This window comes from Toxotes jaculatrix, chromosome 1, assembly GCF_017976425.1.
Source record: "Toxotes jaculatrix isolate fToxJac2 chromosome 1, fToxJac2.pri, whole genome shotgun sequence".
NCBI lineage: Eukaryota > Metazoa > Chordata > Actinopteri > Toxotidae > Toxotes > Toxotes jaculatrix.
The window spans coordinates 30274219-30296292 of NC_054394.1; the positions used below are offsets into that span (position 1 = coordinate 30274219).

The 22074-nt window shown below is 44.9% G+C and overlaps 1 protein-coding gene across 1 annotated transcript in view; it reads right to left on the reverse strand.

Annotated features, from left to right (window-relative positions):
- iqgap1 (IQ motif containing GTPase activating protein 1) overlaps nt 1-22074 on the reverse strand; it is a 36962-nt gene that overhangs the window by 9220 nt on the left and 5668 nt on the right. The window contains exons 3-18 of the mRNA XM_041034962.1: nt 12405-12561; nt 11294-11371; nt 10822-10898; nt 9608-9675; nt 9015-9128; nt 8459-8637; nt 7877-7964; nt 7617-7774; nt 7447-7531; nt 7144-7307; nt 6125-6285; nt 5868-5992; nt 5158-5321; nt 845-935; nt 566-733; nt 71-213 (exon numbers count right to left, since the gene is read on the reverse strand). Coding sequence (XP_040890896.1) covers nt 71-213; nt 566-733; nt 845-935; nt 5158-5321; nt 5868-5992; nt 6125-6285; nt 7144-7307; nt 7447-7531; nt 7617-7774; nt 7877-7964; nt 8459-8637; nt 9015-9128; nt 9608-9675; nt 10822-10898; nt 11294-11371; nt 12405-12561 — 2020 coding nt within the window. The remainder of the gene's footprint in view (nt 1-70; nt 214-565; nt 734-844; nt 936-5157; nt 5322-5867; nt 5993-6124; nt 6286-7143; nt 7308-7446; nt 7532-7616; nt 7775-7876; nt 7965-8458; nt 8638-9014; nt 9129-9607; nt 9676-10821; nt 10899-11293; nt 11372-12404; nt 12562-22074) is intronic.

The window sequence follows — 22074 nt, forward strand, 5'->3', positions numbered from 1 at the left end:
AACAACCAGTTTAATGGGGTGTTAAAAAGTTGCAACCTTGCTGAAGTGCTGAACTGGGACAGTTGCCTACCTGGATGTCCTCCTTGTTGAGCTGGGTGTTGTTTTGCAAGAAGCCCTCTGGCTCCACCCAGGTGCCCTCCCTGGTGTTCAGGTTGTAGTAATAGTTGTGTCCTCCCTTCACCCAGTGTTTCACCCAGTCACTGCCATTATTACCTGCACCGAGAGCATTGCAGAATGCAAGTGAACAGGGTGAAGGTACAGGAATAGAATAGAATAGAAGAATCATCATCTCTCCATTTTAAATTTATCTGCAGCGGGTAAACCCCCTCACTGTTTTTTTTTTATTACAGTGTAGGTCAGGGAGCCACAGTCTCATAGAGCTCCTCATTCAGCCAATCAGTGCAACTTTAAAAACACTGGAAACCACTGAAAGGTTGAACCATTCCTCCAAGTTTTTTCAAAACTGTATATAATCTACAGACACAGCGACTGCCAGGCTTCTGATAGCATTAAGTGGTGATAAATATCCTCTGATAAATGTCCCCTCCCTTATCCACCTCCTCACCTTCTTTCTTTTTCTCGTCTTTGATCTTGGCCAGGTCGTCCTGGTAGGTCTGGGCGCACTCGGAGGTGACTCCATAAAGTCCTGCTCCGGGGTTACGCAGAGCAGCCAGGGTCTGAGCCACGTCGCCACTGTCCACCGCCTCATTGATGGCCTGGATGGACTGCGCGACTGCAGACACAAACACAACAAATCAGCCTTCAGTCCTCGTCACACTCTCCTGACAGATGCATGAAATGGGTTCCGAAAAGATGAAGCGCAGGTCTGAGTGTGTATTCTTACACTGTATGGCTTCCCGAGTGTCCTGGTTAGCCTTCAGAATAGCATCCTGAATCTCATCCAGCCACAGCACAGCAGAGGGGTCCTGGGTCTCCTGCAGGGGACACCAGGGAAGTATGTTCAGTAAACTTGTGCACACACACTCACACACACCATCTCTCCTCTAACTGATCAAGGCTGAATCTCAAACAGAAAGTATGCGCCCCTTCCAGGGTGTATGTTTCCTCCTCTAAATGCCAGGACATCAGTTTTCAAAAAAATTCAGAATATTTTTCCTTAAAATCTTAAAAGATTTTAAGTTAAAAAAGACAATAAACTGTAGCCAGAGTAGGAACACAACTAGAGAACAACTTTCCCTCTTACACTATTATAAAACTTTCCTTCTCATGTCAAATCTCCATCTGTGTGAAAACTTACATGTTATTTATGTTATTTTGGTTCTTTGGCGTGTGGGTGTTGCTTTTATTAGTAGTCAGGCCCGGATATGTTCAGTTGTTTCTTTACTTTGTTCGTTTCTTCGTTGTTTTAGAGAGTAGTTAATTAACTGCAGCTGAGAGTATATTTTTGTATATGTATATGTATATATATCCCTGCGGCTGACTGAAATAAAAATAGCCAGATATCCAACATGACGCAGCACACAACAAGGCCGAGGCGTCTGGTTCATTATCAGCATTCCTACACTTGTAAATAAGGTCAGTTAAAGAACAGATGCACCCCTCTCCTGCTGGATGCACACTACACATCAGAATTTGTCAGGAGAAGAACTATTAAGACCTGCTGTGTTAATTCAGCTGTGGGTTAAATGTGTCCACACCCTGTCTCTACAACGTCTCTTATAGCTGCTTTGTATTATAGTCACGTGTCCTGAAATCTCAGTGTTTCAGGACGGATTTTCTTTTTACGTCCACTGATTCCATTCGTTCACCGTACAGACCAAACCCAGTATATATAATTCAACGTTATACTGTATTCTTCTGACTGTATTATGACTGCAGTGAAGCAGAGCTACATCCAGATGGCGCTCTCTGTCTGCAGATGAAGTGTGTAGCAGCTGGTTGCTACTTGCTGCAGCTCATTTGGTTTCAGCCCTCCCCTCCGTGTGCCCCGCCCCTTCTTGTGGTCCTTCGGGGCAGATGAGAGGAGGTGTGTGTGTGAGAAAGAGGTGGGAGGGCAAGACTGATACCCGATCTTGAAGATTTCTTATGCAAGGGGGTGGGGCGGGGGTGGCGGGGGAATCAAACAGGCTCTGTCTTTATAGTAAACAAAGCTGTACCTGGGCGAGCAATGATTAGCGTCTGTATGTTTGCACTTGGTGTTTTAATCAGTATTTCTGGGTAATGACTCAGTGCAGCTGGCGGGAGGTGCTAGACAGGGTGTGGTGCCAGAGTGAGCAGGGGACTGGAGGAGGACTGGAGCAAAGCCTGGTGTAGTTCATCACAGGTTACAAGCTCATCATGGAAACAGAGGAAGTGAAAGCTGAGGGGGCTGGAGGTTTATTATGAATTTTTCTAAACTTTTCTTCTGCATGACACTTTTTTTTTTTTTAAACTTCCTTGAAAATGAATCCCGAACTCATTCATGTGCCTCGTAAGTGTGGGAAACTTGAAAATACACACACCGAACAAATCACCCAGCTAGACTGAGACTTACAGTCCCAGTTGTGATTGTCGCAGCTACAAAGTCGAGTGATAAACATCTGAAGAGGCACAGTAGACCATATTCAGCTTGTTAGTCAGTGGAGTCTGGGCAGGACTTCCTGCTGTTTATCTAGGCACGGCCCTCAGCCCACAGGCAAAGCCAACTTCTGCCTGACTGTCTTTCTGACTAACTGCTCTAATACTGCAGAATCAACGAGGCGGCACCAAAAAGCCTGTCATAACTGAACCACGGGCGAAAGATCAAGCTTCGTCATTGCTTCTTCTTCAAATTGTCTCGACCTCAGATCACCTGGAACCAGTCCTCTTACAGCCCAACTACATTTCACCCATGCGGATTACTGTCCTCAGTCATCGACTCTCTCTCTGGTCCTTCTGTCTCAGCTGGGGAATACCTCACTGATATCGACCCTTCCAACAGGAAGCACGCGCTGCTCTAACCACTTCCTCTGTCTACCTCATCACCTCTCCTCTAACAGCCGCATTCTGCAACCAACAACACACAGGCTGAAGTGTGCACCCATGGGTCTAGCCCTTTTAATATAATGGTCAGCTTTCTGACCTTTTATGGAAGCAAATAACTGCAGCCCACAGCTTGTTATTTCCTATGCCTGTGAAATCAGCAGGAAAATAGTTGGCTTTTTTTTTTTCCTGTCCATTTTTTTTCTGTTTTGAAAGCGTGTTGACTTCCTGCATGATGTATTCAAGGGTTTAGATGTAACTGATGAAGCTGACGTTTAAAATAGCGTGGGCAGTGGCCAAGTATCTAGAAGCCTGACGTTGATAAGGGATTTTCTTTATCTTTATTTACACAGGACAAAAATGGACTCGGTACAAAAATGGCTACGCTGAGAATTGCTTTATTTGCAGACCTTGTTCTAAAGATAGCATGAGGGAACATTAAACTCTGTAGTTTTAAGTTATAAGAACTTCTAGGGTCTGCTCAGTGAACTTCACATCCTCTGCACCTTAGCGCACGGCATCAGAGCCACGCACAGCCTCTGCAGTCTGACCTCACCTGCAGCTCTGCCGGCCTCTGCTTCTCCTAAGACAGGAAAGCAACCCAAATATGGAGGTCTGTATGCAAATATGCTGCACAGACACACACATTCAAGAACCACGTTCATCAGCTCGCTTCGCTCGAGTGACGATAACACAGGCAAATGAGTCAGAGAGAGCAGGGTGCTGATGATCCTGTTTGCTCCTGTGCAGACAGTGTTCTCTTCTGGGTTTAGCAGATACATGTATGAAACTAAGGTCTGCCAATGAGGAAAGGAAAGATGGCTCAGGCCTCAGAAGGATTCAGAGAGGGAAGGAAAGGAGGCAGAGAGAAACCCACACACACAACAGGAAGCAAGTGGGAGAAGTGATGATCACACCATGATATCAGAGGTCTGGTCGAGTCACATGGAGCTCAGAGGTCTGAGTCACATGAAGTCATCTGCAACCAAGATGGGTCTGAGATCCCTCTGAGCCACGACCACACACTCACAATAATACATCTATCTAACATTTGTGCATTACACTAGCTTAACCCATGAATTTTGTTTCTAAACCTCGGGGCTTACAGGTGACGTCATACACCCCTGTGGTCAGAACTCTCCGGCAGTGGCGGCTGAGTAAATGCCTGGTTACTTCTCAAAAAATACGAAAGCATGACTTTTTTTTTCCCGTGCTGCTTTTGACAAGGAACTGGTCACTTCCCCTTCTCACACACAGGCAGGTGACGAATTAACACAAAGCGTCTTACTATGATGTTAGGCCACCGGGACAGCTTCAGTGGAGGGATGAACACCATTCCTACAACAGATATTCCCCCATTTGATGACGGTGGTTAAATTTCCCACTGCTGTTCCAACAGGGTGGAGAGCTGGTGAGCGCAAAGGCCGCAGCGTACGGTTCATTCAGTCATTCAGGCCCTGCGCTGTTCTCCTGGTGTATGTCACACATGCACTCAGCCACTTGCTGAGAATAAGGTGAATGACTCATCAGATCATATCATTTTTTTTCCACATCTCCACACAACAGTGTCTGTGGCTTTCACACCACTGAACTCTCAAATGTTCATCGATCTTTGTAACCACGGGTTTATGCTCCGCAGCCTTCCTATAAAATCCCTCTCACTGTAACACACTGTTCCTGCTGACACCGGCTGTTCAGCGTTTTAATAACATGACACAGAGCATGGCTGGATCTCGAATGCTCAGCTGTAGCATGCAGTGTGGAAGCATCAGCATTCGTTATGTTCTTCCACTCTTTTATTCAGGTAGTCCCTTTAATTTGTCGCTTGTCTGACAGAAATCTAAGCTCCTATGCAGCAGCTTACTGTCTGAACCACAGCAAATACCACACCTCAAACAGCTGCATATTTTTGGCCCCTCACGGTTTGTTTGAGCAGGAAACCGGCCCCTTGTTAGACATCAAAATAACTACATCCTGCACCTACAGCCTCCGTCAGAGGCCTGGAGTTAACTGTAGCCAGGTGCTGTTTGCATGAAGTGTTTGCATAATGCTCACCTGAATACAATCACAAAACGAGAGACCAGGACACGAGCACAGTAACAGGAGCGGGATAAATTCTCATCCAAGCCTCACACACATTTCTACATCCACCTTTCCACAGCAGAGAGACCTGTGTGTGTCGTGAGTGTGTCTTACATGGGCCTTCTCTCTGCGGGCCTCCAGCAGTTTGTCATGGTAGTGCTGAGCCACAGACGGATCCACGTCTGTGAGCTTGGCTGAGGGGTTCTGCAGCATGGCCAGAGTCTTCATGGGATCCCCTTCATCCAGGGCCTCATTGATCTGTCCGATAGCAGCGATGCCTGCAAACAAACGAACAGACATAAACACAGATCAGTTCAACTCTAAATTTATGATCGCACTACAGCAGGATGAGCGGGGAAATAGAAAAGAATGATAGGATAATCAGTAACCCGGGACAAATAATTAGCCTGTTAGCTTAAGTTGTGAGCACAACATTAACATTTCATCAGCTTTTAATTGAAGTTGTTAACAAACAGATCCTTATTTACACATCCAGCAGTTACAGGGCAACACTGGAGTCATGATTGTGTCCACCTGACGAATCAATATTCCCCCTCTGTCAGCTCTGCTCTGGGTCTCTACCGACTCCTGATGGAAATATCTGGCTCTTCAGCTGCTAAATGCTCCATTATGTTAACCAGCTGGTCTCTGACTGTCAGTAAAGTTGTGGCAAACAACGACCTAAAACAGGGGATTATTATCAAATAACCTCTACGAGTAACTTAATTAAGATCAAATGTCTGTGGTGTGGAGTGAATGTTCTGGGAGTTTGACATAGATTAACAGTTTGGGTGGACATGGATGCAGGTGTGTCCGTCTCTTACGTTCGTGCTCCTCCTGCACAGCCAGGTTGACCTGGTCGATACAGGCCTGAATGTCGTTCCAGGTCAGATAGTCGCTGCCCTGCTCCCTGGCTGCTGCCTTCAGACGCATCAGCTCATCCATATACCTGAGGAACACACAGGTACGGCACCACATCAACAGCCTGCCTCAGTGCACTCAGAAAACACACATCAGATCTCAGACATTGCTGGTGTTTGTTTGTGTGTGTGTGTCTATGTGTGTGTGCACGCGCCCTCACCTCTGTGCATATTCGTCTTCCACATTACTGAGTCCAGCGACGGAGCTGGACAGCTGCTTCCAGAGGGCGGCTCGGTCTCCAACATCCATCGCCTCGTTCATCAGCACCACCGATGACAGCATCTCCACGGCAACAAGCAGCTCAGGGTGGGACAGCGAGCCCTGCGGGACAGAGACCACAAATTTACCTCATACGTCAAACTGCCAATGAAGACTCTACCAGGGGCAATCATTAAACGTCAGAGGGAAACAGTATGTTGATGCTTCTACAGTCAAATCCCGGTGTTGGGAAAGGACATAATGTGGGGAGGGGCTGTCCAAACGTAACCAGAGTGGAGAAGCAGAAACAGAGAGGCAGAGAGGCTAAAGCAGCTGGTGTGTAGTTGGTTAAGAAGAAGTTTAATGTCTGTCCTAAAAGTTGCCTATGTGGTAAATTCTGACTTCTAAAAATACTGTAAATTGTCTTCCAGGAGGTAAAGTGACTGTAGAGCTGTAACAGTTATTTCCATTATTGTCTTAAAATTGCCTGTTTTATCTGATCAATGCTGCAAAGCCAATTCACCACAACATAAAAAAAAATAGTAGCAAATCCACAGTTTAAAAGCTTAATGTGAAAATGGATTGAATCAGAACTTTTCAGGATTCATTTTCTGTTTGTTCCCTGATCAGTTAACAGACTCTTTGTTTCAGCACTACAAGAGAAACAAGAGTAAAAATTTATGACATTAAAAATGTCTTTTATTATTTGGAAACTTGGCAAAAAGGTGGTAAATTAGTTTCTACTACAATGTGTGCCAGTGATACATAAACCTCTGCTCTCAGCAGACAGAGCTGGATTGCCATACCACATGTGGTAATCTAAAACTAAACTCACTTTACACTGAGGTTCTGTCTGATGATGAGATAAGTAGTTTTCATTTTCAGGTCAACCTGGTCACGTGAACATGCTGTTATGTGTAGAATAACGCGATGCAGGTGTGGGTTACACATGTTCTGTGTGTTTGTGTGTGTGTTAGGCACCTCGGCGCTTTGCTGCTGTAAGCTGGCTAGTTCTCTCTGGTAGAGGTCTGCGGCGCTGGGGTAGACCTCAGGCAGCTGGGCGTCGGGGTTCATCAGCTCCTCCACCGTCTTCTCCGGCACGCCTTCTCTGATGGCGGCATTGATACGTTCCACTGCCTTCAACACTACACGCACACAGAACATGCACAACAGTGGAGGAATTATAAGAACACATAGAGATGTACATAGAGTGAAGAAGATCATGGTCTTGAAGGATCACAAGACATTTTTTTGGGACGTATATATGTGCGTATATATGCATACTCTTTAGGTAGCGTTCGGCAATCCCATTGGCCACGTCCACGCCGCTCTGCAACTCGTCCTTAGTCAGAGTCTCTCCTGGAGACACCTAACAAGGAAGAAATCCAGGTGAGATTGTAACGAAGACGCAGAGATGCAGACATTTCACCATTTCACTGCACACTGATCCCTACCTGCTCTTTATTCTCGCGGTCAGCCTGCAGCTGTTTGAGGTACCAGCCTTTGTTCTGGACCTGCAGGTTCTGAACGCCCATGGCTTTAAGGGCCTCGTATAACTTATCCTCGTTGCCGCTCAGCAAAGCTTGTTCAGCTGCACTCAAGGCATTGCTCACTGTTGGAGACAGGGTGACATTTTACAGCTGTACCATGAAAAACCCAAGACAAATGATCAAATCAGCAACTAAACGTGTGCATCTGTGTTCCTGTGACTTACCATTGACCTTGTTGACGTTGCCCTGGATTTCCGCCTGGGTGAGGAGCTCGTCGTAGACATCTCTCTCTGCTTCGGCATTCTCCATTTGCTGTTTGAGCAGAGCAGCACAAATGTGGCCACCGGCAAAACAACAAGCAAAACCAAACAGCATGACACATTAGCACGACTGATCGTATCACTCCACCACAGTGAAGTCTCAGTGAGTCTCGCTTTACAGAGGGGGTGTTCTTTTCTCTGATTTTGTTCTGAGACTTTGCTCATTTTGCTTTTTATGTTTTAAGTCACATTATCTCACACATCCAAAGTGCTGGAAGACCTGTCAGTCTCTCTGTCTCTCTCTGTCTCCAGCCAGTCCATGTCTCAGCTACCATTCCTCACTGCGTGGCTTGTTTTAATTCCTGTTGCACCTGTGGTTTGTGTGGCCTCAGCATTGTACCCTGCCTAATGCCCAAATGTTCTGCTGCTTCAGGCTGCATTTTCAATTATTTTCTAATCAAAAACAAGGCACAGTCTCCCAGTGAACCTCCTCACCCCCTTCGTTTCTGCGCTGAAGTTTCAAAAGAGTTTCAAAGGTTTCCGTACCCGTTTGCGTGAGTTGGCCACCTTCTCTCCCTTGGCCTGGTACAGAGTGTCATGGTACTGGTGGGCAGACTTGGGATCCAGGTTGACCAGCATGGCGTTGGGGTTCTGCATGGCGGCCAGGGTTCCCTCTGGTACGCCATGGTCGATGGCGTCATTGATGGCGATCACGGCAGCGTGTACTACAGGTGGAAGAAGAGAAGACTGGTGACGAGCTGGGCTCGTGTGAACTTTGGTTTTACCAGCCATTGTTTTAAAGAAATCTGGTTAAAATCAGTTTTATCTGTGAAACTGTTTAAGAAAAAAGCTGAACACTGACTAATCATGAACAGAAAAACAAAACAGACTTGTAGCTGAATTTGTGCTTAAAGAATGAAACAGTAACATATGACAGAAAGAGGTTTTTTAAGTAAACAAATGACAAATCCGAAATAAGGATGAATCATAAGGACCTCCAGAGGGTTGAGAGGGTTTTCGCTTTCATTACAAAGGCATGAAAGTATATAATCTGCAGCTGAAAGAACCCGCCCTCTCCCCATGACATCTGAGCCCCTCTCACATGCAGCTTCATCCACAGAGAGCTCATTGGCCAGGATCCCGCCAATCTTGCTGAAGGCGGGCATCTGGATTCCATACTTTTCCAGCTCGCTCTTCATGTTGTTGATCTCCTCCTCTGGGAGAAAGAAGACAGAGCAGAAAGAACAGATCCATGGATTGAGGTGGAAAAAGAAAAAAGAAAAAAGAAAAAAAGAGAGAGCGGGGCAGGAGCAGGCGGGGGTTGGGTCAGGGAAGTGAGAGGCTGTGGAGACAGACTGTTCCTGGCTCATGTGTGATAATCAGATTTCTGACTCTGGGCTCCGGGACAGGGAGCTGAGCAGGAACTCAACGGACAGGAAAAGCTCTCACAATTACTAATGACTTTCACATTTCCAGAAGCTCCTCCACAGTGGGGCCCCGCCATGCTACCGGCTCTCAGCGCGTACCGCACTGCTTTCAGGGTGCAGACAAATTCTGCACGTTTAAAACTTCACCTTAACTTTGCCAACATGGTGGTATTTGTAACAGCCTGGATTTGAGATGACATAATTGGGCTGACAGGGACAGAATGAGGAAAACAGATGTAGAGACTCGTGTTCGAGCTCACACTCTTACCCGTGAAATCGACTTTTCCATACAGATCCTGGATCTGAGGGGCCAGGCCCAGCTTGAACAGGTACAGGCTGTAACAACGCATAAAGAAAGATGACAGAACACCTTCATCACAACACAACATCACACATGAACGGGAACAACAGAGAAACAAAAAACAAAGCAATGCATTTGACAATCAGACATAATTTCAGTACAACTACAACAGAATAAACTGAGGGAAGTAACAGAGGTTAAAGGTTGACAGATCAGACACAACAAATATCAGAGCACAAGGGAGCAGATGTTCCAGCACTGTGCCATGCTGCTGCTCATCGAGGGGCCGATGGAGGATAATTTAAATATGCAGTGGAATTATTTGTTTTAATTTGTTTTTTCACCTGGCGGTACATCCTGAGCTAAACCAGCAAAACCGTGCCACTTTTCAAGGAGTAAAAGAATGATTAACTCAGAAATAACATCACGTAATCTCTATCCAAAAACACCGAAAGTTCATTTCTGTGTGGAGAGTGTGGAGGAGGACCAGCAGAAAAAGGAGGAGCTCCGGTCAAACGGTGCATCGTGTCTCGACCCACAGATTATGTGAAAAATGTTTTGCTCTGATACTCTGTGCTGATGCTGCTGCACCGCTGTCCAACGTAAACTGCTCGCTGTCGTTCTGCAGTAGAATCCTTTTTTTTTTTTTTTTTTACAGATGAGACACTTGAACAAACCACGTACATTGTTTAGCGTGATAAGTGCAATTAAAGGAGTTCGTGAGCATGTTTCTGTGGCATCAGGTTGTTTCTGGCTTTAACACTAACACCATGCCTCCGGACTCCGACAGCCCCTGCATCCATTTTACCTGAGGTGGAATGCTCTATTAAAACACGCTGCTTCATACCTTGTACCACTGAATGCCTTTCTGCTGACAAACTGCGCTGTTCACCTCATAAAAATGTCACAGACATGAAACTAAGACCACGAATGTGTACCGACCACAGAATACACAGCTTTTTTTTCCTTTGAGTCCTCGCAATCTTATCAATGAGGAATTCATGTGATTTCCACAACATATAAAATGCATCATGTTTGCCCCTGGAAGATCTGCGCTTGATGGATAAACAAGTCTGCAGAGGAGGAATCTAAGAAGTAGTCTCATTGTATTTAACTTCAGTACTTTACTAGGCCTGAGGCCTGACTGTATAATCAGATACAGACTGAAAGAGAGAGAGTACCTGAGAGCATGTATACAGTAGATGCAGCGCGGCATGTTCTTTCTGTCGTATATGTCTGTGGTTTCAGGGTAGAAGATCTGAAACACAGTCGGGGGAAAAGAGTCAGTCAGAGCAGCAATTTCAGCGGGTTCACAACAGCATGGCAGCATGTTTCAGCATGCGTGCGGGAGTGATTCTGGATATTAGCTCAACTGAGGGATTACACAATTGCAAATGTGCATTCACACGCCCTGCTATTGTCTTTGTGGGAGAACTGAAGCGGAACATTGGAAGACGGCCGCTGATATTTTCTGTTGGAGCTGCCAGCTGCCGATTTTTTGGGCTGATATATTTTTCATGCCAACACAGTGACAAGCATCCAGAGTTTCCCCAAACTGGACCCAGTGGAAAATTCTCAGTAAAGCACTTTTACTATAATAGGCCTCTGTTAACTTCTTTTAGGGTAAGTAGCGTTTTAAAGGGCCACGCTCACCTTTGGCAGCCCCTTCTCGGCCATGGCGTTGAGCCACTGGATGACATTGTCTGTGTGTCTGAAATGGAGACCTGTGGCCTGTAAGAAAGAAACCAAATGTCAGGACACAACAAACATGTTGTTCACTCCGACCTTAAAGACTCAGCCACGCTGACGACAGGAACCGTAAAATAAATGCTTCTGCTGCAGGAGAAAACATATTGACCGTGACACGCTGGACTGAAAGGTTTACGGAACCACAGATCACCCACAGCAACATTTCAGATCAAAATGTTTGCAAGTTTATTTAAAAAAATCTTTTTACAGCTTCATAAAAGGCAGAAACATGTTTTGTGACCAAACAATAGAACTCTGGTTCCAGAGCAAAGTCACACTGTGGCTTCAAAACACTTTGGTATGTTGTGTGTACACTTTGGAGCATATGATTGACACTTCCTGCTTTTTTAAAAGCTATAAAAAGGATGGCCCTGTTCACATACACAGTCAAGAAGATGGTTGAAATAGTACTACAATGTTGTTCCAGTTTAAGGTGGATTATCCCTTTAAATGTGTCATAATGATTTTTGCCTTTTTTTATGTATTATGTGGTTTTTAAATGACTGATTCCTGTTTTATTTGTTATGTCATTAAGGTTTTAAGTGATTGTTTTTTTTAATCTTGATTCTTTGTCACTTCTGCCCTGGCAGCAGAGATATAAAGGACTGGTCTGATTGTCCAGGGCAAAATATCCCAGTAAACACTGGTTATGGTCGTTCGCGGTTCGTAAAGCACAGATGTCAGGTCATCGGCGACACGCTGGCTGGATTGATCTGCATTTCACTCTGGATTTTCTCTGTTCTGGAGGATTAGTCTGACTTTGTTTACTGAGTCTGACACCAAGCAGGTGATGTTATTGACATAATTTACAATCTTTCCTTTTTAATCTCCTTAGCCACAGATTATTTTTGAAGCATATTACTAGAAGAAGAAATGCATGGAATTGTAAAGTAGTTGGCAGAACCAAACCTCCGAGCAACAGTTTCAGAGCCTGGCTCCAGTGACAGGTGATCTAAACAGGGTGAAACCGATTTCATCTTTCTATGATGAATAAATACACAGAGCATGTTTTCACCTTGTAACGCGTTTGCTCGCGGTCGTAGATCTTCTTCAGGGAGACGGTGTGCGGGGCGAAGAAGTTGCCCAGTTTGGCCAGATAGACGCCGTTCCTCAGCCCCTCCTCTAGCTCTGTGGTGGGAGGCAACTCCTCGTCCAGACAGGCCTCCATCCATCTGCAGAGAGAGCAGAGCAAGACGTGCATCACATATCACAGTAAACACAAAGAAGAAGTATACATTCACACTTAAATACACAGCTTAGTGTCCCTACAGGGATAATTACTGCTGCTGAATCTTCTACCCTTTCATTTTTTTATAAAGCCACGAGACAATGAAGACAACATTTCAAAAAGGGTTTAACTTTAACAAGGGTTTCCTGGAACAGTGTTATGTCTTCTTATAGCAGATAGTTACAGATGCATGCGCACAACAACATGAAAACATAACCGCACACAGACTCGTGCACACACGTAGTGTACAGCCAAATAAGCTGTTACAGCAGTGAGGCCTCAGCTGTATGAAACTGAAAGCACTGTTTTAACCGTTAGATTTTCAGTTACATGTGGAGGGTGAGCGTGTTAAGGTTTGCTTAGGCTGAATAAACAAGACATGTTATGTCCTTAAAACGTGATTTGTCTTCAGCTCAGCAGTGTCCCCCTTTAAGAAGCTGCCTGAACCCTTTTCTTGATCGAGTCACCTGATCACTGACGGGTGAATTTATTGCTTTGGATGGACAGTGACATGAAACGACGTCAGACCAGAGGTGTCTGACCACCGTCCTGTCAGCCTCGGACAGACAACATTAATGCTCGTAAGTGTTAACATGAGCATGCTAATATGCCATGCATGCTAGTGAGAGCCCAAAGGGAGGATCGTTCCCTGTCAGGACGGAGATTAAACTGGTGTTCAGCCTCACAGTAAGAAGGATAAAACCATTGTAGGGTAAATGGTTGACAAACAGAATTATATATCATGGGTTTGGAATTTAAGTGCTGAGACGACCACATCTCAAAAATGATTCTGTACCAATAAACCTCTGTAGTTTGAAGACAACAGACAGCTGACCTGGCCCTCGGAGCTCCCAGCATTCCTCATGTGTGACATTTCTTTTCTTTTCGGTCATACTGTGGAGTCACATTCCTGCTGTGTGCCCATGTCAGCCCTGGGCCACAGAGGAGACATGCTGAGCTCTCATACTGGGACAGGCCTGGTGGACTGGATTCCACCACCTCACGTCACCCCTGCCCAGTAACTATGGACAAAGTCAGTCGAGTTTTGTCCCCAGTTTCGAGTTCATTTCAGAGGAGACATGGTAACTTTTTTTTTTTTCAGGGAACCTCCTTTAATTAACCTGACTCACCTACTTCCACTTGCTAATTTCCCAGGAAGGTTTTAAAAGAAACGCGTGGCTTTTAGGTTTCTCTCTGCATGTTCACTCACTGTCGCACTGTTAAGACACTGACAACACAACATGACATTTATAACAACTATCAGACTGTTTTTGCTTTTAGAATCCACTACAACTACACTGCAAAGTAAGACAATATCAGGGCCCAGTTTTATCTGCATGCAACATAGATTTGGAAAACTGGATCAGAGGTCACTGCAGAAGAAGAGTTTTCTTCCACAAGTGAATGTAAGTAGTATATTCTGAGAAATAACACCCCCAAAAAACTTTTTCACTTCCATTTTATTTACACCCCCCCACCCCCACCCACTGACAAACAGTGGCGTCTGCCCTGCTTTGTTAACTCCTTCAAATATCAGCTCTGATTATGAAAACCTTGAGTTTATCACTGGCTGTGAGGAATTCCCCAGTGTGAGGGCAGACAGTGAGGTCAAACATGGGGTAAACACTCTCCTTTCATCTGCTAAGAAAACACTCACTCACATTCTTCTGTAACTAAGGTCTTTGTCAAGCAACAACAAGGTTAACTAGACAGATTAAAAGATTCCTTCCCCATACACACATCTACATTACTAAAGATGTGAGGACCTTGGTTGACTGTATTCAACCAGAGCCCTGAGTCCTGATCCGGAAACAGAGCCGTACTTTCACAGACTTTCCTAACTTCTTATTCCTTGTTAAGACATTTGGTTCTCATACAACAGCATGAAAATACAATGACACCCACACTCTGCAGAGCACAGGCCAACACACAACCAGCTGAAACAACTTCCCTCCCAGGAAGTCACGACATGGGGTCTGCAGACAGGCCTGCTATTGAGGCCAAGGTGACCGACCCGCGGAGCAGGGCCTGGGCCTGCCAGCCAGGAACAAGCCCCCGCTTTCACTCGACACCGGAGCAGTAAAGGGCTCCATAAAGACTGCTGGCTAATGGCTCTTTTATCAGGGCTACACACCCTTTCGAGGCTAGCACAAACACTGACACACCCTCCACTTAATCAGTATGCACAGCAGCTAGGAATGGGATTTAGAGCACTGGCAGCTGGATCCCAACAACATCGGCTGAAGCAGCTAAAAGAAGTGTCATGCTGTGATTATGACACTGACAGGAATGTCTACAATCACAAAACAGCCACAAACACGAAAGCATCGTCTGGAATCTGCAGAGTTACTGTTGATAAATAACAAGTCATGATTGTTCTTGTTGTGTAACTGATTCATCCACCGGTCTACAAAATGTCAGAAAACAGTGGGAAAATCAGCACAGCTTGGCTTCTAACTTGAAATTCCATGTCTCCCGTCTCCAAAGCTTTATTTTAATCACAGAAACCAAACACCTCTACGGTGCAGGCAAACATGAAAACACTTGGAATCATTCCCTCGTCCCCTTCTCAGATCCTGTGCGTGGCAGGAAGCTGAAGCTCAGTGCTGAGTTCAAAGGTCTATCTCATAGGAAGAGGTCTGCTACTGACCACTGTCTCTCCAGGAAGACACACCGACTTCCTCATCCTTTGTTCTCCTGCACAATATAAATCCATGTACAACACCTCCTGCAGCACGGCTTCACAGGGAGCACGGCGGAGGTTTACTAGCTGCAGGGGGTCTGTTATTAATGTTTAGTCCATGGAGTTGAAGAAACTTTGGATTTCAGTGACATGCTTTCCCTTTCCCAGGCTTCACCCTGAGCCACAGTCACAGTACTTCCGCCACAGTTAATGTTTAATAGCAGCTAGATAATATAAGGCTCATACGAACAGACCACAGGCCTTGTCACTGTAATGCTGAGAGGTATGGTTCTCTTGTCCCTCGCAGGGAGTGGCCTCGTGGCTTTCAATGACTCATTGTTTAGAAAAGTTAGGTCAGGGTTATAAGGACACGATGACAACATACTGTACACTGAGACTAGTGTACTGCCAACAAACGTCTCTGATCCTCCAGCATCTAAACCTGATTATAAAAGTATTTAAATTACTACATTTTTAGCAGGTCCCGTGTAATTAAATATACTACTATAACATAGTCACTGAAACGACAGCAGCTGAAACACGCTTACTGGAAAAGCAGTGCTTTGAATATGGAAATTGTGAAGTCAGCATTAATAGCACAACTGGGCTGAATTACACACCAGGACTGTTGTTTGGTCCTGCAGTAATTTTGGGATTCAACACAGAGTTTGATTTTATTCTGGGTTCTGAATTTACCTGTCTGGAATAAAAAAAAGACACGAGACAATGACTGGCGGTGGTGGAGTTTTAAGATCCTGCAGCGTAAAAATCGAAAATGAGCAACGTTCCTCCATTTTCCTGGTTTTATTTTCTGGCATTAAAAACAAGGATGTTGCAGGTTCTGACAGAATCTGCTGGAAACAAAACAAAAAAAGAAAGTTAAATGTTCCTTATCTGTGTGTTTTTAAAGCAAACTCAGTACTTCCCACAATAAAAACCTTTTTCAAACAGACAGATTTTACCAGGTGAACTGTCAGGTGAAGAGCCTCACGCCTTAAACTACAAACCAAGGAAAAGCATTAACCCCACCCGCCACTTAAGCCAGGGCTTCTGTTAAAGCAGGGAAACCCCCAGTGTACCTGTGAACACACTCAGTAATGCAAGTCTGACCAGAAACGCACAAAAGAGGCATCGAAAGGCCGAATGCTAATTTTAGACAACAGAGAGGCTGAAGTGTGATCACTTCAGTGAAAGGTCAAGCAACGGCGACGCCGCACCAGCACACAAAGAGTCGGGACTTTTCAACAATGTCCTGCTCTGCATTGTCCCCCACATTATAAATGCAGTTGTGCATCCACGTGTGTCTATAAAGGAAAGAACAGGAAGTTCTGTGTGTTTACAGAACAGCTGGCAGCAGAACAATGTCAGGGTACAGACACCTCCTCCTCTAACTACCCACCTCTTCCATTATGATGCTGAGCCGGTGTCTAATTAAAGCCGGAGTTTTAAGGAAAGTTCGTGTTTTCAACCAGAGAGAGAGTCTGAAATTACAGGAATCAACAACGCAGCGTTCTCATGAGTGAGTCGTCTCACAAGGACAAAGCACAAAGGGAGGAATGGAAGGAAAGGAAGGAGAAAAATGACAGGAGGGAACACAAAAAGAGGAGTGAGAGCCAAGTTGTCCATTACATGCTTTGCTGCAACACTGGAATCTGTGCACCAACTGACCTCAGCCTCTCGCCGCTCGCACTCAAGCGGCCTGATGGCAGCTGGACTCACGCCGTACCCGTCACGTCTCGGAGGGAAATCCACGCTCAGTGTGTGAATGTGGGGGAAATAATCAGTGTTCCATTTTACGACAAGGCCAGGACGGTACACTGCTAAATAAACCGCAGGTCGGGTTCTTCATGTGTGTTCAGTGACAGCTCACGAGAAAAAAAAACTATGATATGAACTCACATCTGATCCATATTCACCTTTCATCTGCTTCATTCAGTCTCTGCACATGAAAACCTCTTCTGCTCTAAAGCCTTAGCCTACAGAGGGTAAGAAGTTTAATTAATGGATTATTGATTTGCTGACAGCTAATTAATAGTTAGTGGTTACCAGTGATAAAGGTTAAGAACCTCTGGTTTGAGTCAAAGATCAATGAAAAACCCACATTCACCTGCTGTTCTGTGTCAGCTGTATGTGATAACTGAATATCTTCAAGAAGGAAAGAATAAAAGCTAAACGTCTGAAAATGGATTTCCACTGGGTTTAGTTTGAGACACTTACAAAAGCCTGCTCTTTAATAAAAGCACAGAACTATTATTTGGTTGTGACCTTTGACCCTCTGTGGTGCTGGAGGCCTCCTTCTAAAGACAATTAACCCGTCAGGTCACATCTGACCGGCAGCGCCGCAGCCATTACTGTCCCCGCTCTTCAGCTGAGGTCAGCAGGCCTGAGACAGGCAGAGAGGCAGGTAGGCCTGCCGATCACAGGGAGAAGGGGGTGGGTCGTGGTCGAGGAGGGGTGGGGGGTGGTGGGGGTCATTAAACTGCTGTCTCCGCTCAGCTCTCCACCACGACTCAAAGACGATTCCCGGGCTGTGACGGAGATTCAAACTGGAAGAGTAACTTGTCGTCTCAGGTTTCACAGCCGGCCAGGTGAGAGGCGGCGGAGGAGGGGTGGGACCAGGACGGTTCCTGCAGGGCCTTTGTGAAGCCCTGATCCCTCTCCCTTTCATTCCCTTTTCATTCCCTCATTCTCAACCGCTGACTGCCGGGCTGTGTGACTCACTGCTCGGAGGCCTCACAGCCAGAAAACCAGAAAACAACGGCAGGTAACATTTACACAACAACCAGAAGACGACGTTCGACAGAGCTGGACCTGGATTTCAAAGGCACATTCACAGCAAAGCAACGCTGATTCAAACAGGAAGATCACAAGATTCTTTTTTTTCTAGTAACTTCTTAGTGTTAATGCTTTGCTGTTCCCTCTCAGAGCGGTTAAGAATCTTTAACCACAATCAATAAGTTTTTTTTTTTTAGATGCTGCATACTTCCCTCTTTAACCTCTTATATCCATCAGCCTTTTTGAATGCTTTTAACTGCTTCAGACATTTGTATGATGTCAATAAAGTTCATTTAATTTCTCTGACAATTTTCCGAAGAGGCAGCCCGAGCCTCTGTAGGTGGTGCCCTTTTTTATTTTCTGTGAAGTCATGGTAATTACCACCTGCTCACTTCTCTTCTGCTCGGTTTTCTAATGTGGACGAAACCGACGAGAAGCAGTTTACAGGGAGTCGGCAGGTCAGAGCAGTCACCTGAGGACAGATCGTATCTCTATGAAAAGTGTTGAACACATCACTCTTGTGCCATTGTTCTCCTCGTAGCGGCACAATGTCTTCGCCTGACATTACATAATAATCATTGCAGCAGCAGCGGCAGCAGCAGCGGCAGCAGCAGCGGCAGCAGCTATACACAAGAGTGTTTGGAAACTGTTGAAAAACAGGAAATTACAGGCAAATGGCCAGAGCTCGAGGGGGAACTGGACTGCCCTGAGAGAGAGGAGATGGAGCCTCTGACGTGGCCCAACTTCAGAAACCTTCTGTTTTAAAATGAGAATCCTGACTTAGAGTTAAAGGCACATAGATGTGACAATAAAGTTTGGGAAAGCGATAGGTATTACTTCTCAGAGACAATCATTTTTAAAAATTTTTGTGGGTGTCAGATTGCAGACAGGAAGGGAGGAAGGAAGAGAGTAAACTAATGCAGCACTGATGTGAACAGTCGACCGTGCGTGATGGACTAAAGATAAAACAGAGATTATCTGTCTGTTTATTCTGGCGGATTATCTCGTTCGGCCAAAGTCGCCTTTCTATACAAACAGATTCTTTTGAGGAAAAGATTAAAATGTGAAGACATTGCACAACTCAGCCTGCACCCATATCTGAAGGCAGCAGAGATGCAAGCAGTGACATGGTGAAACTGTGGTTATCATGACACAATTCAATAAACGACGATAAGAAAGTCTGCTAAAACAAACCCTGATATTCGGATGTTTCTCAGGGTGACATTATGGGAGGATCATGCTTGCCTCGCCTCGGGGTGGATTTTTTTTTTTTTTTTACATAAGTGATCTGAAAGTGGAGCTCTTCTTTGTCTCACCAGATTCAGACGAAATGAAACAGCATTATCTGAACGAGCAGACGCGTATCAGTGTGTCACGGTGGGAACACAAGTGTGTTATTTATGAACTGTTCAGACAGCTGCGAAACAAAACAAGCAAAGTAGGAATCGTCTCGAGATTATGCAGAGAAAAATAATTCTACAGAAAATTCAACAAAATCCAGGTGAATAATTCTCCGCTTTAAAAACAGGATTTTTCCTGCAGAACTTTCTCTGAAAACTATGATTAATCGGATCCGATCATCAGAATAGGTCTAAAAACGAATTTTGAATTAATTCACAAACTGAACGGATCAATTCTTGGAGGTTAATAACGTTACAGTTTCACTTTGCTAATTATATGACAGTAAGTCGAAGGAGCTGCTCAGAGGCGTTGAATCATTTCTTTCTGCACCTGTTAAACGTCACTGAGCTCTCAGGGACGGAGGAACAATGTCCGATGAAAAGTTCGGACCCGTTTAAACTCCACCTTTTTTCCCACACAGCTGCCACTGTAACACCAAAACTGTCAGAAAGGTGTGCAGCTGAAAAGTCCAACTGTGATAAAAGCAAGTCAGTCACACCACAGTACTTAGCTTTGACAGGAGGATGGTGGCGTTAATGAGGATCAGTGATAGTCTCTAACACACAAACACACAAGAACAAGTTCTGTTTAAACTGTCTGATGTTAAAGGCGAGTGTTTCAGTGTACTTTGGATCTTAGAGATTATCAAACCCCAGGGAACTGAGATCAAATCCAAAACTCTCACCCTGAGCCTGAGATAAAAATCAGGAGTAATATGTTATGTCACCTGTCACCTGTCAGTGAAACCTAATAACCACACCACTTTGCTATTTGTGCCATTAGTCCAACAACAACAACAACAACAACAATCTCTTCTCAGGGTGAATTCTGATCATTCTTCAGTGTCACTAGAGACGAAGGTAGAAACCTCCCTAAAAGGTGGATTTTTTTTTTTCATCCGTGTGTCGTCGTTACGATGACCTAACCAGAATGGACTGTCTGTTACATCAGAGCACGAAGGAAAACAGAAAACGTTTTATCATCGTGTCGAAGCACAGAGTCAATAAAACACCAGCGTGTTTTCAGGCAGTCAGAGGCAGCGAATGAGGAAACCCGGCCAATCACAGGTAAACTCTGCTGTCACCATGGCAACACTTGCTGTGTTTACCCGGGCTGCACCATTCAGATAAAAACTGTCAGGTAATCAGCACAGTAGCTCAAATTAGGTCACAGTCAGAGTCTTCATAATGAAATAAAGAATTGGGACGAGGTGAATGAGCTAAAAATAAAAACTTCTGTTTCGTCTCTAAGAATAAATAAAAATTTAAAAGGTATTTGCCATCTTATTTGATTTGCTTTAACAAGGCCTCTTTGTGGCAGAAAGTAAACTTTACCTCGGGTCTGGGATCCAAAACCCACCTGGACACAAAACTCCATGACTTTCAAGGTTGTTTGTTGAAACACAGGACACATCATGTGGAGAAAACCATGACGTCGGTCAAAGTGAGACCATTCGTTTGACCTTTTCAAATCATAAAATCCTGGTGAACTCACTCACTTTAAAACAGCGTTGGTGCTAAATCCACGCAGCGATCCAACAGGCACGGCACAGCTTAGGGATCTGGCTGAAAAGGTCGAGTACTTTCAAGACCACTCATTTTCAAAAGTGCATCATTTTTCTCAAATCCTTAAACTTTCATGAAATTTCAAGTTTAGAGGGAACCCTGTCATTTGACTCATTTACACGAAACGGTAATTAGACACCATTCTCACTCCAACAGCTCTGTGTGCTGTAAATAGGCCGTCAGAGGAAAACAGACTCGGCTCTGTACTTTTTCTCACCACAGTGAGGGAGGGAGGATGAATACCACAGAGGGAGGCTAGAAGATCATCAGTGATGTGCAGTGATGTGGAAAATGAAGTGCATTTGAAGAGTTAAGGTAACAGGAAAGGGAGGGAGGACGACACTGTGGCTCTGAGACACACTCTACTCATCATTCATCGCGCTTACAGGAGAGGCAGCGGGCTGACACGCTCCAGTAAATCCCGTCGGTTTACCGCCGAGCTCTCCCTCGACAGCAGTTACTACACAACCTCACATTGTTGAGAACTGTCTAAACAACGACTCCTACAGAATTACTGCTGCAGGACGGAGGTGGAGAAACATAAACACACACACACACTCGAGTTTTAAAGAATTTGTTTCAAAAGGTCGTCGCAAATCAAATATTTTTGTTTCTCCGCTCAGGATTTTTCTCTCCGGAGCAGAGAAGTCTCTCCAAATTTTTGTTGGAACTGCAGAAAATGTGTCTGTGGCACCGAGTATCCAAAACTGTCGAGAACCAAAAACTGGACTCGAATGCCCGGTCACGTGTGTAATCCTGTTTACTTCATCCTTAATCAGACAGTTCCTGATGAAAACCTACATTTTGCCAATTTGAGACAGTATCTTATAAGTTCTCATACAATACGTCCTTTGCATTTTTTAAAGAAGAGACACACAACTGTAAGCGAAACTCTGTCTGGACATGACAGCCTGTTGTGTTCAAGTTAATTACCAAGTTATCTGTAGAGGTTCTGGAAATGTGGCAAGATCATTAGAAGCAGAAGATCCAGTGACTCAGGCAACAAACACCCCACTTTAACCGCTTTAGTACC